The following is a 20225-nucleotide window of genomic DNA, read 5'->3' as shown; positions in this document are numbered from 1 at the left end:
CCGCGACGAGAGCTATTCGATGTCTGCGGAAGTTGAGTAGCAGTCCGACAAGTTCGGCCCAGTCTCTAGGTTTTCGTTGAGGGACTTCGAGTTCTTGTGGTGTGATGAGGCATCAAATACTATTCGGAGTTTCCTGGACTCACGAATCACTGCCTGGTGTGGCATGTAGTAGACGTTCTGCCCATCGTCCACTTCTCCTTCGACGCGTTCTACAATGCCTTGAGCAATGTATTGTCTGATGACCGCATCATATTCTTCAAGCAGCTCTGGCGACTTCAAGAGCCTGTTTGTTAACTGCTGCAGCCTTTTCGTAGCGATTTCCTTGTTGTCGTCAAGAGATATCTCCGTTTTCCAAGGCAGTGCCACTTCGTACCGGCCGTCGACCTTCGTTAATGTCTGTTCGAATACCTCCATCGCAGCGCATTCGCCTGGCTTGCATTCTTCCTTGTCAGTGATTCCGATGGATTCCAAGGTCCAAAATTTGCTCAGGACATCTGCCGTCTTGTCTTCAACGACCGATGTCCGCAAAGTAACAGTCTCAGCACACCGGTTTTGCTGAGATGTCCCTTCTATTGGACCCTGCACGCTCCAACCGAACACCGTCTCAACAGCCCTCAGACTTTCGCCGAGTTTTCTCGTTCGGCCAGTTGTGAGGCCCCAGATGTACTCGGAGCCGATGAGTAAACCAATGTCCTCAGGAGCGTCGCCGTTGGCGAGGTCGGCGATGTCGCAGTCAAGGTGTCCAAGCTGATGCGCGACTGACTGTGGCGGAGCCGGTATTTTATGGTCGCAAATGACGTCGGTTTCCAGCACCTCCAACTTGAACCGGCGTCCCTGTTTTGTGTTCAGCGTCACCGTTACTCGCTGGAACATCTTTTCTTCTTGACGACCGCCGAACACGCCAACTGTCAATCTTTCGTTTCCCACGACTTGACATCCGAGCCTTTTCGATGTGGCAGACGTTATAAACGAGCGTTGGCTTCCTCCATCAAAGAGCGTGCGGATTTCAGCTTTGTAAGTTTCTCCGCTGCACATAACCTTTGCCGTTGGAAGCAAGACGACCGTCGTCTTAGCTGCAGGCACCCCATCATGGGTTACGGTTCCTAGGCTCACGTGCGAGTTGTTGACAGGCTCCGTTGATTCGAGCGTCTTTCTCGCTGTATACGTTGGATCGCACATGGTGGTGGCATGCTTCTTGTTGCATTTCATGCATTTTACGTTCACACGGCATGCGCGTGCTTGGTGCTTCCCCGTCGTGCAACGAAAGCATCGTCCGGCAGAAAGCAACATCCTCTTCTTTTCCTCGATAGACTTTCCAGAGCTGCAGTTCTGGGTGGAATGCGCGTGGTCGTCGCAGAAAAAGCAGCATTCTTGACGTGCACTCTGGGTCAGCGTTGAAATGGAGGATGCATGCTTGTGAGGTCGCTGTTCAGGTTGTTTCTGGCGATCTTTTTGCTCATGCTTCACTTCTTGCCTTACGTCCATGCGGCGGAGAGCAGCCAGGTTCTCCCGACTTTCCACTTCTACTCTCAAAAAGTCCAAAAGCCGACAAAAAGACGTCACGGTACCTTTTTGCGAGTCAGTGGTAGTCTCGGGCACACCCTCAGTGTGAGGCGTTTGTCGGCTGTAGTGGTCGTCGTTCGATGTATCGAGGACGCGTTTCCGACTATAATCGAGCAGTAGGTCCTCTGGCAACGCCCTCTGTGCGATGGGTAGCAACATAGAACTGAAGGTCTCCAGCTTGCGCCCGAGTGTCTCTAGGCCTCTGATGTGGGCTGCCAGGGTGTCGTGCAGTCGACGCAGTCCGCGCACATCTTCCGACGACCGAACAGGCTTCAAATCAATCAGCTTTTTGAAGTGCTCTTGTATGAGGAGTTCCTCGTTTCCGAATCGTTTTTTTAGTAGTTGCACGGCATCGTTGTAGCAACGAGCTGTCGGTGGAAGTCCAGCGATGGCGGTGGCAGCATCTCCAGTGACGGACACCCTGAGGAAGTTGTACTTGTCGATAGATGAAAGGTCTTCATTTTTGTCGACAACTTCCTCGAAGAGCTCCCAAAAGTGCTGCCACTCGTTGCTTCGTCCGCTGAACTTGATCAGCTCCAGTTTTGGCAACTTGATCTTAGACCGTTGCGTTTGCTCTGTGCTGACCACCTCGTTGATGACCGTTGATGGGGCAGCACTCGGCACTGAGTCGCCGTCTATGCGTTGCTGGAGTCTTGTGAGGCACGATAAGATGCGGTCGTTGTAGTCCAGCACCTGCGCGCACTCGTCCTCGAAGTCTTCATCTGGCACGAGCGTCTCGATTTTGTTGTCGAGGGTCTCCAGGTTTTTCGTTACTTTTTTCAGCCGAGTGTGCAGAACTGCAGCTTCGCTTCCTGGGAGGTCCCTCTGCATAGCATCTTGGCACTCGTTCAATATCCGGGTGACTTGAGAGCGGAGAGCGGCACGTTTTTTGAGGCAGCGTTCCATGGCGTTGAGCTTACCGGAAGGTCCGATGTCGTTCGTTGGCGGAGCGTCCAAATCGTTGTGGAGACACGCAGTCTTTTGAAGCCAATAATTGGACGACTCCCGGGTTTCGGCACCAAAGTTTTTGTCCTTGACGTTGAATGACAAGCATCGGAACTTCCAGTAAGCAAATAAACAACTGCTTTAATTGGACTAAACGCTGCGCATACAAATTCACATCTTCTTCCGTCGCGTTCCTTTTTGCCTCTGCCCGTCCGTCCTACACTTCCCTCGCTCTCGGCCAGGGCTCAGAGTCCGATCGCCGCCGGGCGGCGGGCTCTCCCTCTCTGTCTAGGTCATGAGGCCCGATTTGGGGGCTGTGCGCGAGACGTGTTTAGGCGACGGGCCACGTTTTCAGCTGGTCGGGAGGCCCCTATTTGGGGGCCGCTTTCGATGTCTTGCGCGGGAACTCCAGGGGCCGTATGCTCAAGATTGTCTGGCGCTTCGTTCGCGACAAGAGTTAAAGTCTAAAACTGGGGTATTTTCAATTATCATGGGTCGGAGAGTAGCCGTAAACTTTGTTTGCAAGGCCCGTGCTACTTTTTCGAGGGACTCTGAGCTTTCTTCCGGCGTTTCCACAATGGATATACCGTTGCTTCTGTCGTCAGTGCTCTTGCGGTTACGCAAAAAAAGGAAAAAGAATACGCCGGTTTTTCGTTTAGGAAAGCGCGGAGAACCGGTGCGAATAATAGTCTTGCTTAGCCGTTGAGATGGTTCGGCGAAAGATTGCGGAATAATACTTGAAATTGGTCCAATTACTGTGGCTCTGATTATGAAGAAATTTTTTCCACGCCGCTTTCCTACGCCGATAATCTTTCGCACAATCATTATTCCACCACGGGCTTATGCCGTCCCTCTTGGTTGACGCAAAAACAAACTCTGAATTTTTTAGTGAACTTTTCATTAATGCTGTTACGTTTAGGGCCCTAAGCTCCATAGAATCACTGGACAGAGATGCAAGGGACGAACTCAACTTCTTTTTCATGAGTTCATGTTAACCAAGGTCCGCACCACACGGTTAGGTGTGCTTGGGGAAACCACAATATCAAAAATTATCGGAACGTGGTCGCTACTTGTAGGACCATCTACTGTACGCCAAGAAGAAACCAACCCACCCTTTACGAATGTTAAGTCTAAGACTGAGCGCGTTTGATTCTGAAAAAAAGTCACTCTACCCGAGTTAAGACATACTAAATTATTTTCCTCTTTCCAGTTTAACAAACGCCAATCAGAAGTGTCGGTCTTGAAGCCCCAGCTCACATGGTGTGAATTAAAATCTCCGGCAACTATGATGTTTTGATTACAGGAGGAAAGGGCGAGATCCAGCGGTTCTGTGGTGGACACTCCGTTGGGGACAGGCGCGTAGCCAGGATTTTTATTCGGGGGGGGGGCTAAGGTTGTTCTCGATCGCCCCCCCCCCCCCCTCCGAAAGAAAAAAAACAGCGCGGCAGTTTGCAAGCGCCCTTAAAGGCTACGAAGATAAAATACATGTTGGGTTCATTAAAAAGACTATCGTTCATTAAAAAGACTGTCTTGTCCCAATAACAACGATACCAGTTCTATCTCAAACTAATCAAAGGAATAATCGACATAATAAATTAAACATTGGGCGTTCTGCTGCAGAGCAAGAGGACGCGGGTTCGATTCCCGGGCGCAGCGGCCGCTTTTCTGATGAAGGTGAAAAGCAAAAACGCCCGTATGTACAAGATTTCGGCGCACGTTAAAGATCCCCAGGTGGTCAAAATTAATCAGGAGCCCCTCCACTACGGCGCGTTAAACCCTACAATCCATCAATCAGTCAATTAAACATTTGAAGCAGTGGCGAATCCCCGCCCACTTCCCGGCGGCGATTTCACTATGACATCACAGTATCTTGTATGTACGATTGGCCCAACGACCTAAGTCACCGCCAAGGAACATTGCGCGATTGTAGAGGGGCCTCCATTGATCTTATCATTTGAATTCTAACGTGCAGTTAACATACTCATAACTACGTTTTAGTGCTGGCCTATATACATCACTCCTGCCCATATTACTTCACTGCAGCGCACAATTTGAAAATTTATGACATTGCATTGCTTCGATTGAAAAAACGTCTGTGATTGGAATGGAGCTGTGCGAGTTACCAGTGCTATTAAATTGAACTAGGTTGTATTTTGTCTTCAAATAGGCCCTTTAAGGTTCCCTCATGATATTGGTGTTGATTGTGATTGTATTTGTGCCAGGTGAAGTTGTAAACTGGGCGAAAATCCGCAGACCGCGTGGTGCAAATCTGCGCCCGTGATACGGGACGTACATTGCACGCACGGGTACATTGTGCAGGCATTGCACTAAATGGTCACAGTTTCACGTGATTACTTGCTTTATTTCAACATGTGCAGTATGCTGTCTGTGACATCCGAAATAAAATTATGTAGGCCATAAAAATGAGATCTTTTTATTTAGTTGATGTTTAATTGCAGAAATTGTTTTGATTATAAGCCTTCTGCGCCCGTACAGAATCTTCCAGTGTAAGGCCAATGAAGCAAAGTTTGTGCAGAATACACCGAGTCTATGCACTTACGTTATATGTAGCGCAGGTTTTATCTTCAGAAAAAAAACGACAGGCTATGAATTATGCATACAAGAAGCGTTACACAGACATCACGCGCGAGAACTGCGCTGTTAACGGCGAAAATTACACGAACATGGTAGGATTAGCCCTCACGCAAAGCGGAATAATTCAGCCATCGGTACTGTCAAGCCATGTCAATTGAAATTTCGGCTTCTGTTTTGATTCTATGACGCAGTCCACCTCATAGCTTCTAAGGACGCCAGGTAGATATGAGAAGCTGGTGCTTTGTAACATCGCCAATCTGGTTAATGTTTCGGTACGCCCAAATGTCGACTCTGTTGTAAAAAGCTCGGCCTTGGTGTTCTGAAATACTTGCATTATTCTCTGTCAAGTTTTCAATTCTTCGTGCGTAAATTCCCTACAGTCTGCCTGAAGGAGTGTACTATTCAGCAACTTTTGTGGGGCGGCAATCCCCTTTAGGTGTAAGTACCACTCTGGGATGAGGTAGAGCAAATCACTGCAAAGTTCACTATTCAATGCAATAACGAACTTTAAATTCATCAAGAACAAATATTAACGCAAAGACGGCGTTGTTTGACCATACTCTTGCAGTTAGGCGTGCAAGTTGAGCAAAACCTTGCTGCATTTGGAATTTTGTCGTGAGATCTCAGGAAAGAATTATAATGAGGTCCTACCATTCTGGTTTCAAATATTAATGAAAGGACATACTGTTTAGTGGACGTGTGCGCTGCCATTGTTGAGCCGATCACACACTGGCGGTTTTAAAGGTAAACGATAAAACAGCATTGGAGGACGCACAGGAATCTTGCGGTTTTCGTTAGCGACTCGGGAAATGGAAATATATTATTATGTTGGGACGCTCCTTGGTCCACCAGAAAACAGGGTGCAGTGGGAAGCTAGCTGCACATGACCTTCAGGCTTGGGTCGATGCTCGAAATGAGTCAGCATTTTGTTGCCCGCAGCACCAAGAAAACATGCGTAATGGCATGGCCCTGCGTAGATAAATGCCACAGACTACAGTATTTCAGCATGAAATGGGCACTAATGGTACAGTTATTGTGGTACAGCGACCGTGATGTTCAAATTGAAGCATGGTTTCAGGCTACGACACAATACATTGGCAAAAAATTGCAAATTTGTTTGCAGTGATAATTCATCGGTCATTTGGGTTACTTAAGTATTGCTCGAAATTTACTTCATGCGATATTTTAGGACGTATAACAGTAGTGGATCCCGGCAAAATCACTTCAGCGCGCACCCGTATGTGGGGCGGGGGGCGGAAGTGTACTGGTGTTCTTGAGAGGGCCTGTGGTTTGTAGCCTGTTTTTTTTAATTACGACATTCGTTCATCATGCCAAATCGTTTGAGCATTGAAAGAACGATACTCTTGAGCCCACAAAACTTCAAAAAAAAAAAAAAAAAGGCCAGAAAGAGCTGAAGGAAAATTCTACTAGAAAGGCACGTTGGTTTCTTCGCCACCAGTACGAAGGTCCTTCACTTGCGCACACTGTTAAGATGATTTTAAAATTGGGTGTAGCAGTGAATGCGTGCGTCAGTGTGAAACGCGGCAACAAAAGTTCCGATAACGGGCACACCATGCGACAGCGCCTACCTCACATTGAGTTGCGTGAATGTAGATGAAGTTGCAGAGAACACAAATATATTTTTAACTCTTCATGTACTTCACAGCGGTAACTTAACGCTGTCCCGATACGCTTTGAGTAACCCTCGTCAACTTTGTGCATCATAGGATAGTTAAGCATTTATATGAGTAGAATTTACGTTTTCCCTCTTTCAAAGGTACCTACCCGGTTCATAGCTGGCGCTCCTTTCAACAACCAATTCAAACGCAAAAATTGCATTAGAAATAAAAGTAGATATAATTTTTTTCGCTTGCAGACATAAAGGTACTGTGACGTCGTGTAAATATTAGGAAGCAATTATTTAAATATTAAAAGATACAGTGATCACGCAAGTCAGTGATCACGCAAGCATAAATCAGGGGTCAAGGGAAGAAAATTACTTACAATTGCGGCCTCTTTTGTGTGTTGCATGGCACTTCGAGTGTGAGCTTCCCAAAGCCAGGGCGCTTCTGCCCTTGCACCGTTCTCTCATGTCGGCGTTGTTGTGACTCAGGCCCCTGACTATACACAGCTCTGGGCAGCCGCCGCCCAGGCAAAAAGCGGCCGTGGACGCAATGGAGGGGCTTTAGTTGTGACCGAGGTCGAAGATGGCCATCGGGTATTGGTTACTGTCGCGACCGCCGTCTGCCCGTGGTAGGGCTGGTGACTGTCGCGCCTTCGCGCTTACAATAAAGCCGCGCCGGATTCGCCGAACCAATGCGATACGCTGCTGTCGTATTCATGTAAACCCGCTTTGGGGGCAGCGCGCCCTTTTTGTCAAGTGGGTGTTCCCCAGTTTCCTAGGTTAGCGAAAAATACCGCCGAACGAATCTGCCTAATCGCGGAGGAGAAAATGTCTGTCTGGAACACCGCTTTCAGGAGAGGACATCAGTGCGCGCAAGCTGAGACCATACAATTATCCCACGCCAACACCCTCCCGGGCTCCACAGAAACGTGAAAAAGAATGAAGGGGTGACGTGCAGAAGAGGGGCATACTTTGCTGTGCGCCTCACCCACAAAGGCCCTCTGCTCCCCCACCCCCCAAACCCCCCCCCCCCACCCCCCCGGCAGTCATCCAGCTAAAGCAGACGTTTCGCCCAATACGCAGATCCATCGTTTTCTTCAGAACCACCACCGTTTACACGTGGTTCTGCTTACGCATACAAAGATCGTCTTTTCCCTTTCGGGCCTTCATCGTGCCAGTCTTCACCCATCAATGACCGGCGGTCCCTCTTTTTTTGCGCACTCCATGCTTCCCCGGCCATACCGTGACGAGTCAATCTACTCTGCTGAGAACGACTCAGCCGGGCAATTATTCTCTGTGGGGCGACATGCCACACACAAAGGGACACAACGCACGCCTTTGGCGTCCCGTGGGCTGAGGCTGCTGAGCTTACCCGAAGGCGCCATCGCTTTTGGAGCTGCACCCCTCCGCAATTATCCTGACCTGGGTGCTTCGTTTTGTGTAAGCACCAATGCGTCAGGACAGGCATTCAGTGGTGAATGTTTTTAATAGTAGCACGTCCGAAGGTTATGCCCCTTTGTTCACAGGCGACGTACCAGGCAGCACGGCGCTGGCCGGAAAAATTTCGGGGGGGGCTTGAGCCCGGTCAGCCCCCCCCCTGGCTACGCCACTGGTTGGGGAAATAGGCATTCAGTACAAAGAATGAAAGGCAACCTGGCAGACTTATATCTACCACCATGAGTTCACTAACCGGTGACAACAACTGGAAGGACAGCTTGGCTTTGTGGCAAATCTTTGTAGCTATTAGAATAAGTACACCACCTCCTCGCGTGTTCCTATCTAAGCGAAACACACGAAAATTGGGTGAAGTGAAGGGTTTGCCTTTACACAGCCACGATTCTTCAAGGAGAATAATATCTGGGCAGTGATTATTCATAAGACTAAGATCTGTCAGTGCCGCAACTACAGAACGGCAGATCCACTGGACTACTCGGATCGACATTATGGAGAGTGAATGGCAGCCATGGCTGCCTCCAAGATGCTTTCTTCAAGTTTAATGATGTTTCTCGGATCACGACTCTGGGGAAGAAGTGGTTTGTTGCGAAGTGGATGGAGTAGCTCGCTTAACGTCAGGACGCCTTGTTGACGCTATGTAAATGTCAAGTTCCATTTTTGACTTATTGTATAGATATCTAAGGAGGAAGGCTGACCTTGGAAAGTCGGAGAAATAGAAGGTGCCGAAACCTGGACTGAGTTTGCGCCCCCTGCCTCCTTCACAGCCTGGACACGTGACACGCGACGTCAAGTGCGCGAGGAAGAGGAGGCGTGCTGTGCGGGAAAAGCCACCGTATCTCCCCCCAAGTGCTATTCGTTCAATCATGCCTGGATTGTATTTCTGTTAAGTTATATGAGGTTATTCCGGTATCCACAATCGAGCGAGAAACTGAGTTTTACTTTCGAAACCCCTTCCCTTCCGCTGCAAAACTTCTACCACGCTCGCTATTAGCCGCTATTCTAAATGAATATTTATCCAAGTATCCTGCTTCTTCTGTGATTTATACTGATGCATCTCAAAATGGCGAGAAAGCTGGAATTGGTATTTTTTCACAATCTTTAGACTGGAGTTATTCGCTGCGAATCCCGGATTACACACCCATTTTTATGACCGAATTTTTAGCAATAGCGCTCGCCCTATGCAAAGTACCGCAGCATGTATCAAAAATCATCATATTATCTGATTCGATGGCAGTTATATCGGCATGAACTTCCTCTTCGGACTCTCCATTGTACCGCACACTATTATTTTTTGTTCCCAGGCACGTGAAGGAGGTACGCTTGTCTTGGGTACCTGGCCATAGGGACATCAGGGGCAATGAGCAAGCGGACCATTTAGCTAATCTCGCTGCCACAGCTCCCATTCAATTCGGAATTCCTAATGTGGCTCTACTTGCGTCTGCGTGATTAAGACGATATTGACATTTAGACGCCACCCGTTCCGATTCACTTTTATCATTTGAAGAGTTCCAACATCTAAAGTTCGGGTGGAATGTTCATTTTCGTGGCTCTCCGCAATGTGCGGTGACCTTCACCGAGCTGCGCTGCAGGGTTCCAAGGCTTAATTTTTATCTGTTTAGATCAGAACTTTCCCCTACAGAACTATGTGTGCGGTGCCAGGTCCCCGAAACAATTGAACATTTTTTTCTCGACTGTCGCCGTTTCTCAACAGCTCGACAACTGTTTTTGAAGGACCCAATTGAACGGATGGGGTTGACCTTATCGATAACACTGATATTATCTATTGGCGCATCAAAGCTGGTGTTTGCAAAAAGGGATATATATAATTGCATTCAAAATTTGCTTTCTGCCTCAGGTCGTTTGAATTGCTAAAGGGTTCTGATTAATGGGTAATTCGGGTTTCATTCACAACTAAGTTTCCTTTTACAGCCTCTTCCCGGAAATAAGTATTTTGAAGTCCCCACGTATTTAACCGGTTTAGCCCTGGCAAATCCCCCCTTGTGGGTACGTGCCAAAATATTTGAGGACATCATCATCACTTTGGCGATGGCCTCGATCGGTGGCTCCCAGCTGTACAACAGTTTGGGGAGCGCGCTGCTCTTCGAGGCGCGTGCGGGAACCCTCCGTACTCTTGTGCGCCAGAAAACGTTCGACGACCGGGTGGCCAGTGCGGTGTGCCGTGCTTTTGGTGAAGGTGGCGAGTCCACTGAACACTTGATTTCAAGCTGTGCAGGTCTCGGAAGCGCCCTTGACAACATCCGCGAAAATGGACCGCCTCCAACCCTGCAGGAAGCTCTCTGCTTCTGGGACGCCGACGGTGTGGTGGACGTGCGCGCCGTAGCGCGTACAACGCGCCGCCTGGAACGCTGGTGTGAGATGGCAGCCCAGAGACGTTAGTTGTGCATTCCCTGAATCTTCGTTCTGCTATGCTGTTTTTTTTTTTGTTTGTTTCTCGTATGTGCCTGTGTGTTGTTCCCCTTTGTTGTGTCATAAGTTTCGTGCCCCGTTATTGTCATGGGTTATGCTTGTCATGCGCATTTCTCTCGCTGTTCGTCCTGGCTAGTGCGTGCTGTGCGCACCCACCCGATTCAAAGGGTATACAGCCCAAATATCATCATAACCACCATGCCATCGGACGTAGTTTACGAAGTGCCGGCGCGCATGGATGTCATCGCTCGGAGAGGTTTTGCTGCGCACGTTCGCCGTCTAACCACCAAAGCCTGCGTCACCTGGGTTACTAATTAAAGGGACACTGAAGTGATCTGTAAACATTGCGAGATTACTAGCGCAAATTGTGGTCCGCAGTCCACAAGCCATGTTTCGACCACTCTGAGAGCGTTTACGCGAATTTATTTAGTAAAAAATCAATTCGAAAATGCTGTCCTCCTCTCTTTACGCTCGCCCATTTTCTGTGGCGTTTTCGTGTGACGTCAGGGGGAGATGAGCTGGCAATTGGCTGCGCTACTGCGCGGCTCGCCGACCTTTCGACAGAGTCAGTCGGCCCAGCGTTTAGTCCGCCGGCAGCACACGGGTCATCGCAATTCGCTCGCTCAGTTGAAACTAAGCCACAACAGAATGTGATCTTTCTTTACTTTGTTAGTTTGTACACTGTATCAAGCTCCGAGTCCGGGTCGCTCCACACAAGCGCTGCACAAGTGCACATGTGCGACGCTTCGCTGACTGGTACGCTGGTAGGAAAATCTAAGGCCACTTGAAGGTGGGAGAAGAGTCAGCGGAGTCAATGTAGGTACTAAAGAAATAAAATCAACCTAAGCTTTTACCGTACAGCGCAAAACTAGGGAGCAGGAAGCACTTTGTTACGCTGGGTGAACAAGCACAGCGGTCAGCAGCACGACCACACATCTGCGAACGCTTTTCCGTCTCCCCCCCCCCCGAGGGTACATGCTTTTTTTGTAAATTAATTTTTTCGTTTGCGGCCGATGTTTTCTAAACGGAGTTCACCATTTTTGGGCCGTAACGTTCACTGCTCCACAAACGAGTTCGCAGAACGCGCGAAGACTGACACTAACGCGTTAGCGAGTTCTCGTTGGCGTGCTGTTGCCACAAGCACCGACTACTTGCGGGCAGTGGGCACAGGCAGACCCTTGGGAACACGCAGGCCTGGTGGGAACACGCCTTTTACGATACAGGCATGGGTGAGACAACCTCCGAATATGCGGGGAAAGCGCATGACATTTGAGCGTCTGCGGTGACGCGGAGGGCGTTCATCCACTTCGTAGGCCTCGGCTAGTGATTGCTACGATTCCAAGCTGTCCTGGGAGGCTTATCTTAGGCATTTTACAGCCGACAACATGGCAGAAGCGCGGTACGACGATTACTGAGGTATCGAGAATGCCCATCCAACGATGCCGTCGGATGTCAAGCATGTTGTTTTACAGAACCGAAACCGAAACTTGTTTGAATGCTAACCTTGGACATCGTCCAATCAAGGTGCATCTCCCCCTGTCGTCACCGCCTTTAGTTGGTGCGGCCGCCACAGACCACGCACGGTAGTTTTAGATGCAAGGCATCTCTTAGTCGACCCTCCGACGTCCGGCATCCGCGCCTCTCCTCCTTGTCCCCCTCTCCACGACAGCTGTGATAACGCCGCTCTCCTCCTCGCCGCTCGGCTCATCTCGTGCCGGCTCAGGAAGACACCGGCCACACTGTCGCTCCAGGAGCCCTTAAAGGGGAAGCGTGCTCGTCTCGTGCCGGCCCAGGAAGACACCGGCGACACTGTCGCTCCAGGAGCCATCTCATGGACGGGGCTATGTCCCTCCCTTGTTACGCACGTGACCTTCCAAGCAGACCAGATGGTTCTACATCGGCTCCGTGTTTCATGATGAAAGGAGGAGGCGGAGGAATAAACTTTATTTCAATATTAGTTTTTGTAGTAGTGGCAATAGTCACTCAGTCCAGAAGTCCCTGGGCGGTCGCTGCCAGGCGGGCCCTTTCAACCAGCCGAAGCTGATCGCCGGGGTCCGGGCTGGCTAGCATGCCTTCCCACTGCTCATGGTTGGGGGAGGGAGTAGGGGGGAGAGATGGTGTGTGGGAGCACGCCCAAATCATATGATACAGTGTGCAGGGTTGGGGACAGTACTTGAAGGTGGCGGAGTAGGAGGTGGGATGAATGGCGTGGAGGAGGGTGTCGTGCGGGTAGGTGTTGGTTTGAAGGCGGCGGAACGTGGTGGCTTCTTCCTTAGTCAACTTGTCGTGGGGTGGGGGAAAGATGCGGCGTTCGAGGCGGTAATGTTCGAGGATGTGAAACAAGCAATTTTATTGTGGGGAATCCTCTAACATAAGTATCAACGAACTCGTGAAGTTCTGTGCTTTCATCGGACCATCAGACGCCCAAGGAACTGCGACAATAGTGCCACAAGGAACAGGTAAAGATCTTCAAGAAGCTAAGCCCTACACCGCCGAAACGTCGACGGAGCCAGCTCGTGCACCGCTGCTTCGGCCGCCGCTGCTACGGCCACCTCTGCAGACAAAGCAGCCGCTCGTGCCGCTGCAGGAATGCTCCTCTGCGTCATCGCCTCGTGCTGAACCGGCGCCGCTAGCCATGCCTAGCGTGCCCGGCACCGCCGCTTTTAAATGCGAATGCATTTCTTAGTCGGGGGTTGTCGTGCGTTGGCCGGCGTGCGCCTAGCAACAGCTGTGGCGCGCCTAGCAACCGGAGCACGTCGTAGCTCGGGCGGGAGTAGCGGAGGGCAAGGGGAGAGGAGGAGCGCGCTCGGCGTGTGAGGGCGCTCGCATCGCGGAGCTCGGGCGGGAGTAGCGAAGGGCAAGGGGAGAGGAGGAGCGCGCTCGGGCGTGTGAGGGCGCTCGCACGCGGAGCTCGGCGGAGAGAGCTCGCGCGCGGGGTAGGCGTGTTGCGCGGGTCTCTCTCTCCTCTCCGCGTACCCTCTCTACGCTCGCTGCGCTCGGAAAAATATATATAAATGCAGTGGAGCGCGCGCCTCTCTCCGTGACTGCTTGCCGCAGCGCACTCATCGGTGCACCCAATGCATTCGCATTTCCGCACGATCCCCTTCGGGGAGGTGGGGGGAGTTTTTTCAAGCAGAGCCCCTACGCCGCAAACTGCGCCTCACCTGCACCCAGACGCTGTATCGCCGACGATGGATGAAGACACTGAGGTAGTGCCGGTAACCTCACCACAACGGAACCCAACCCATACGGACTCTCAACAGACCCCTTTAATCACGGCGCAGCAAGTCATGCCACCTGAGCAACGATGGAACCGCCAACATATTCACACTCAAGACCAAGTGACCCGAACGGACCGGGTAAGTAGGCCCCGCTTCCAACTTGTGCTAAGACCGCTCGGTAAATGCAACATCAACGATATCCCCAAGCATACATTTGCTCACCTAATTGGAACAACCGCTCCACAACCACATTTAGCGGATCTCGCCTCACACAGATCTGACACAGCAGGGAACTGCATCTACATAACCGTCTACGATGACACACACGTATGTCGCCTTCTTACTGTTGCATCCATCTCTTTCGATCACCGACGAACGCGCCAATGTGTCCCTGTTGAGGTAAAACTCTCCCCCTTCAAACCGAACACCACCAGAGGCGTCATCACGATTGAGCCAGATGAGACCAACGAAGAAACTCTCCAATGGCTACGATGCGAACAGGCCAAAATACTAGCCTGAACTCGACTCGGTCGCACTAACCGGGCTGTGATAACCTTTGACTCGCCGACATTACCAAAGGTGGTCAAATATTACATGACGATTGTGAAGGTGTCTCCCTACCAACCCAAAAGGCTTGTGTGTTACAACTGCCACAACGTTGGGCACATGGCCCGCTCTTGCCCAGCACAGGCAGTGTGCAACACCTGTGGCAAGCACCACCCGGAGGATGAAGGCTGTGGGCCCCAAATCTACTGCGTCGCCTGTAAAGAACCCGGGCACATAGCACTAAACCCCACATGCCCCAGCAGAGTACCTAAGCCGCCGGCCAACAATCCCCAAAAGGACGCCACCCGTTGGGTCACGTGGGCAGATCGCACTAGGGAACACAGATCTGATTCACCTCGTTCAACTGACCCATCTCTGACGTCGAACAACACTAGCCCTAAGGAACCGACAATAGTCGCCATAATGAATCATTTGAATGCAATGCGTGTAGATATCCAACAGCTGCGCATCGAAAATAAGCAACTGCGCACCCAAAATCAGGAGCTCAATTCGTCTTCTGAACAACAAGACACCAGCCCAGTCTAATTCAAAGCGTCTCCCGACTTCCCAGACAAGACCTAGCCGTAGCGAGAGCACAAAACGTACCTCCCAACCGACCACGGAATCTCCCTACCAGTTAGCTCTTCGAACAGTGCGCACAGACATTCGCCACAAACGTCAAGCACGCCAAGCGGACCGCAAAAAAGGTAAGGAATACTTGGACGACCAACTCTCCCAGATAAGGTCCCTTATTCAGTGCGTAATAAAGAAGCTGCCCTCGTTTGACGATTCTGAGGAACCCCCCCGAAAAGTAACCTTACTAACCTCAAATCCGCAGAAAAATGGAACTGCCGCAGTTTTGTACAGCAACAAACTATTCTTAAACAGAAAATTAAGCAAATACAGCCACTATACATTCTGCTGCAAGAAGCCCGCTGCACGCCTAAGGTTCCAGGATATACCACATATGCAAGGCCCTCCATACCGCACTACACTCGCCGCGGCTCCATAACTACTGCTACGGCACCCGGCTATGCGGCCCGGCGGCCGTGTTAGTGAACTCTTCTTTGAGCAGCCAGCAAATATGTTTCGCAGAACTCAACTCGAAATTCCACGAAGTCGTTGCAGTGCACACTCGCCTTCCCAGCAGGAAAGCAGTTATTGTAGCAACGGCCTATTACAAGCCAGTCACGCTATCCGAAAAACAGTACAACTTCACTTGGATTTCCACCTTGATTTCCCAATTTCCTGGTACTCCGATATTACTAGGTGGGGACTTCAATGCGCAAAGCACCACGTGGGGATACTCTAAAACTCACCCGCGAGGGAAAACGCTTGAGGACGCCGCCGACGAATCCAATCTGCTGCTCATCAACGATGTTGACATCGCCACTCGTATCGGCCTTCACGCTGCACAAGACACATCACCGGACCTCACTTGGGCCACCCCTGGACTCACCAGAAAATGGATGCCTTACTCCACGACATGGGGCAGCGATCACCGACCAATTCTAATTCACCTACGTGGCAAGAAACTTCGCGAGCGGAAAACAGTGAAGAGGCTAGATTGGAATATTTGCCGAAAAAGCATTCTGTGCTCATCTCCGCCGGCTTCGCTGAATGACTTCTGTTCTCTGATTCTCTCTTCAGCAACACATGCACATTAAGAAATCGATTGCGCTGCAGAAATTACCCATTTCGACAACCACATGGCAAACCTCTGGAAGCGAGTTCATAAGCTCACTCACGTTTACAGGACCAATGGTAAGCGGCACAAAGACCTGCAGAAGATCCGAAGGCAATATCGCCTAATTCCGGATTACCAAAAGCAGTTAAGTCAAACCAATTGGACATCTCTATGTACTAATCTCAGTCATGAGAGAGGCATTCCGGCACTCTGGAAGCTTCAACGGAGCCTCACCCAAAAGGCAAAGAATAGAAGCCCCCCCCCCCCCCCCTATTTTCTACCCTTGCCCTCACTGAAGACCCCAGGGAAGTGGAACGGCGTCTCATAACCACCTTTTTTCCGCACGCCTCCACATCACCCCCTGAACCTCTCCCTGACACCCAAATTTTCCAACCAGACCAGAACCTTGACCGACCTTTCACGATGACTGAACTACGAACAGCCATTGGGCAATGGCGCCCGAACTCCGCACCCGGCCATGATGGCGTAACATGGAAGCACCTTAGAAATCTGCCATCTGAAGCCCTCTCGCACCTGCTCTCCCAAATCAAGGATGCATCCCTGACCATCTCAAGCTGACCTTGATATTCCCTATACCTAAATTGAACAAGCCAACTACAACTCATGGGAACCTAAACAACCTACGCCCCATTTCATTAACCCCGGTCATATGCAGATTAATTGAGAGACTAATTAACAATCGCCTCATGCACTATTTGGAGTATGTGCAACCATACTTCCATCCCTCCCAAACAGGCTTTCGTCCCAATGTAAGCGCACATGACAGCCTCTGGCTTCTGCGCAGAGTCATCAACCGATCCCACTACGCAAGAGGAAACCCAGACATTGTCATGGCCGTTGACTTACGCAAGGCGTTTGACATCAGCCAAAAAGTCATTTTGGAAGAACTTGCAAAGCCGTATTCGAGTGTAAGAGCTCAAAAGTGGATACGAGTTTTCTAACAAGGCCGACCTATCAGAGTCCATGGGTCACACCCTGGCTGGGAACCCACTACCTATTACGTAGACCGCAAGGTCCCTCAAGGTTCGATTTTAGGACCAGTTCTATTTAATCTAGCCATGACTAGGGTGGCACGACAGTTGGAAGTCGACACGGCTGCCCGCTTTACCATTTATGCGAACGACGTCACAGTTTGGACTGAAGCAGCCGACTTCGACTCTCTTGAGGACCAAACAATAGAACTGCAAGCCGCGGCTCATAGCCTCGAGCTGACTCTTGCCGACCTGGGACTCCAGCTGGCTCCTGAAAAGACTCAGCTCTTGTATACGGCTGCAAACCACCCGCTCAATCCGATGTGATACAAGTTATAATAGAAAATCAAGTAATACAAGCCGCAACAGAATCCATCACCCTCCTCGGCCTACCAGTCGGAACAAAGAACAGCGCTGGAATATGGCTGCAGAGGTTGAAGCAAAAGTGGAGGGGTCTGCTCCACACCATCCGCAGACTTTCGAACAAGTACGGAGAGCAACCCAAAAGGCCACCCTGACAATGACAAGAGCTGTCACAGTGAGCACTCTCACGTACGGCGCTCTCGCCTATAAACTCAACAAAAGCCACACAAGAGCCCTCCAAGTGTTGCACAGGGCAACCTTCCGAACCATCAGTGGTTTGCCTAAGCACACACCTAACCAGAAACTCGAACAGGCAGTTCCCCTTCCTCCCATTGAGGACACCATGAACGAAGCCTGAATTCAAACGTCCTTTAACACACCAAGGACATGCCCTTACTGCATGGGACGTGCGCATCCCACCAACACCCTGCACTTTCCCCACCCCACTTGACCCATGGAGTCGCCCAGAAATCGTACCCACTACGCACAGCAACCCCATTGGGCGCAACAATCCTGCACTCCGCCAACAACGCGTCCGACGCCTTCAGAAGACAAAGCTCGAAAACAAAGTTGACATCTACACGGACGCTAGCGTAAGCTCAAATGTCATCGGACTGGCCTGGACATGCCCGGAGGTTCCTGCCCTCTCGGGGTATCACACCATGTTCAACAACCATGCCACGAGCCTTGAAGCAGAACTGCATGCCATCAACCATGCCATGACATTCCTTGCGTACGATACTGATTATCCGCTTCCGCCATCTATTCGTATCCTCAGAGACTGGTATGAAGCATTGGAAACAATAAGATCTCACAAGACCACAAATCCCCTGGCACATCAGATATTATACCAAGCGCAACTTTTGCAACGTAACAAAACACAAGTCCGCATTGACTGGGTACCGGGCCATGAACCCTCTTCCTCGGGAAACCAGGCGGCCCATGAGGTCGCACAGGAGAGTGCACATTTACAACCTCCACTGGCGCCTGACGAAGAGCCGGCACGGTCGCCTGCACCTCCACAGGCGATTCTACTCTACCGGTATAAGAAGGACCGAAGAGAGCGGCTGAAAAACAGAACTCCAGCAGGATATTTGAGCGCTTTACCACCGCTACCCCGCTCCAGTGAAATCTCTCTCAACAAATTTCTCACCGGCGCAGCCTACACACCTGAAATGCATCGTAAATGGTACACTCCCATTTACCACCAAGATGCCCATACTGTCACACAAGTACCTCAGCAGACCTCACTCATCTCGTGTGGTCATGTCCTACTTTTGCGAAACACCGAACATTCACGGCACCACAACTGCACCCTGATCCTTAACAACTTGAGAAAAAATTAATCCACCAAATAGCACTTTATTCTCTAAAGAGCGGTCTGGCGCGAGTTGTCTGAGCGGAGACCTTACCGGTCCTACTCACAATGGAATATTTAGCCGCCTGGCCCACCAGTTGGCATGGAATCATTTCAAGCGTGAACCTGGAAAGAACTGAACCCTCATAAGCGTGAACACGAAGCTACGCAGTGCAAGCCAAGAATCCCAGTGCTTTTACTAGCCTCTCCCCTTTCCATTCCCCTGTTTAGACCAGCGGTCTCCCGTTTTCAATAAAAGCTTTACTACTTTACTACTGTTGCGCCGTCCACACCCCTACTCCGCATGCACGTCTCTCCTCCATTCTCCTCCCCTCCAGCTGTATAAAAGCAGGTGCACGCGCTGCGCGGCGTTCAGTCTGCTCCGAGACACTGCCTGCGCCGGTTCTTCTGCGGTGTGAAATCTACACGGAATCCCCATGCTTTGCATCCCCACATAGTCCCCTTCGGGGAGATGGTGTAATTTTTTCTTCTATCCCGCTTTATAAATTAATTACCGACTTATCAACCGGATAAACGATGAAAAGTGTGGTAATTTGAGCCAGTCTACGCAGTGCAAGCAAAACCGGTAGCTTGACAAATTCACTTCAGCGTCCCACAACCGAAAACGCGTCTCAGGGTTTTTGTTCTTGCGGGAGCAGCCGGCGTTGCTGCTGCTGCAGCCATATAGCGTATGCGAAAGTGGGACGGAGCCCCGATTTAGTCGGGCGGACAACGTAGATCAACCGGAGTTCATAATGTTAGAAGCACTATCTGAAAACGTGAGAACTTTGCTTGTGGTAGGACCAAGGATTGTGATAGGACCTGTGATAGGACTTGTGATAGGATCGCGATAGGACCAAGGCAGCCTTTCCAGACGGTAGCAAAATAACCGCCCTCGAGTAATGTTGACCTGTAACCGCTAGATGTACACCGATGGTACCTGCGTCGACATCGCGCAGCCGACTGGCTGCGTTTGAACGCAAGAAAAGACACGTTCCGAGCGTAATTCTGTGAACCTTCCGAGGCATGTCAGCGCAGCGGCATCTGCTAGCAACAGTTTTCACCACGGCAAGTTCAGAGTGTTTAAATGGGTGGCCTGAAATCGCAGTGTGTGTTCTAGAAATGAAGACATTTTAGCAGCGCCAAAAGATAGACGTAATGTGCAGTGCTCAGGACGAAGGCTCGTGGCGGAAACTGTTTTTGCCCACTCACAGCAGTAGATCTCCCCTTCAGAGATAGCAAGGAAGAAATATTGAAAATCTGGCAGTTCTTATTTTCAAGTGGACGAAATTGTAGCTTAAAATTTGTTTTACACCCAGGATACGTTTTGTGAGCAGAAAAGTCTTGTGAGCATGCGCCACAAGCATCATAAACGCATGATAGGAATGAAAAAGAGACGCCGACCAGTCCAAACAAAACACACTGACGTTTCAGCTTCCAGCCCGAAAGC

The 20225-nt window shown here is 50.4% G+C and overlaps 1 protein-coding gene across 1 annotated transcript; it reads right to left on the bottom strand.

Annotated features, from left to right (window-relative positions):
- Positions 1-12: 12 nt before the first annotated feature.
- Positions 13-2469, bottom strand: LOC144166952 (uncharacterized). The gene is made up of 2 exons (XM_077696387.1): positions 1480-2469; positions 13-834 (listed from the first exon to the last, which is right to left on the bottom strand). The coding sequence occupies exons 1-2, from the start codon at positions 2467-2469 to the stop codon at positions 13-15; spliced, it is 1812 nt and encodes a 603-aa protein (XP_077552513.1).
- Between the last annotated feature and the right edge of the window lie 17756 nt (positions 2470-20225).

The sequence above is a fragment of the Haemaphysalis longicornis genome, unplaced genomic scaffold, assembly GCF_048455015.1.
Source record: "Haemaphysalis longicornis isolate Haplotype H1 unplaced genomic scaffold, Haemaphysalis longicornis Haplotype H1 scaffold_2, whole genome shotgun sequence".
In the NCBI taxonomy this organism is placed as follows: domain Eukaryota; kingdom Metazoa; phylum Arthropoda; class Arachnida; order Ixodida; family Ixodidae; genus Haemaphysalis; species Haemaphysalis longicornis.
This window is presented reverse-complemented; position numbering and strand designations above follow the sequence as displayed.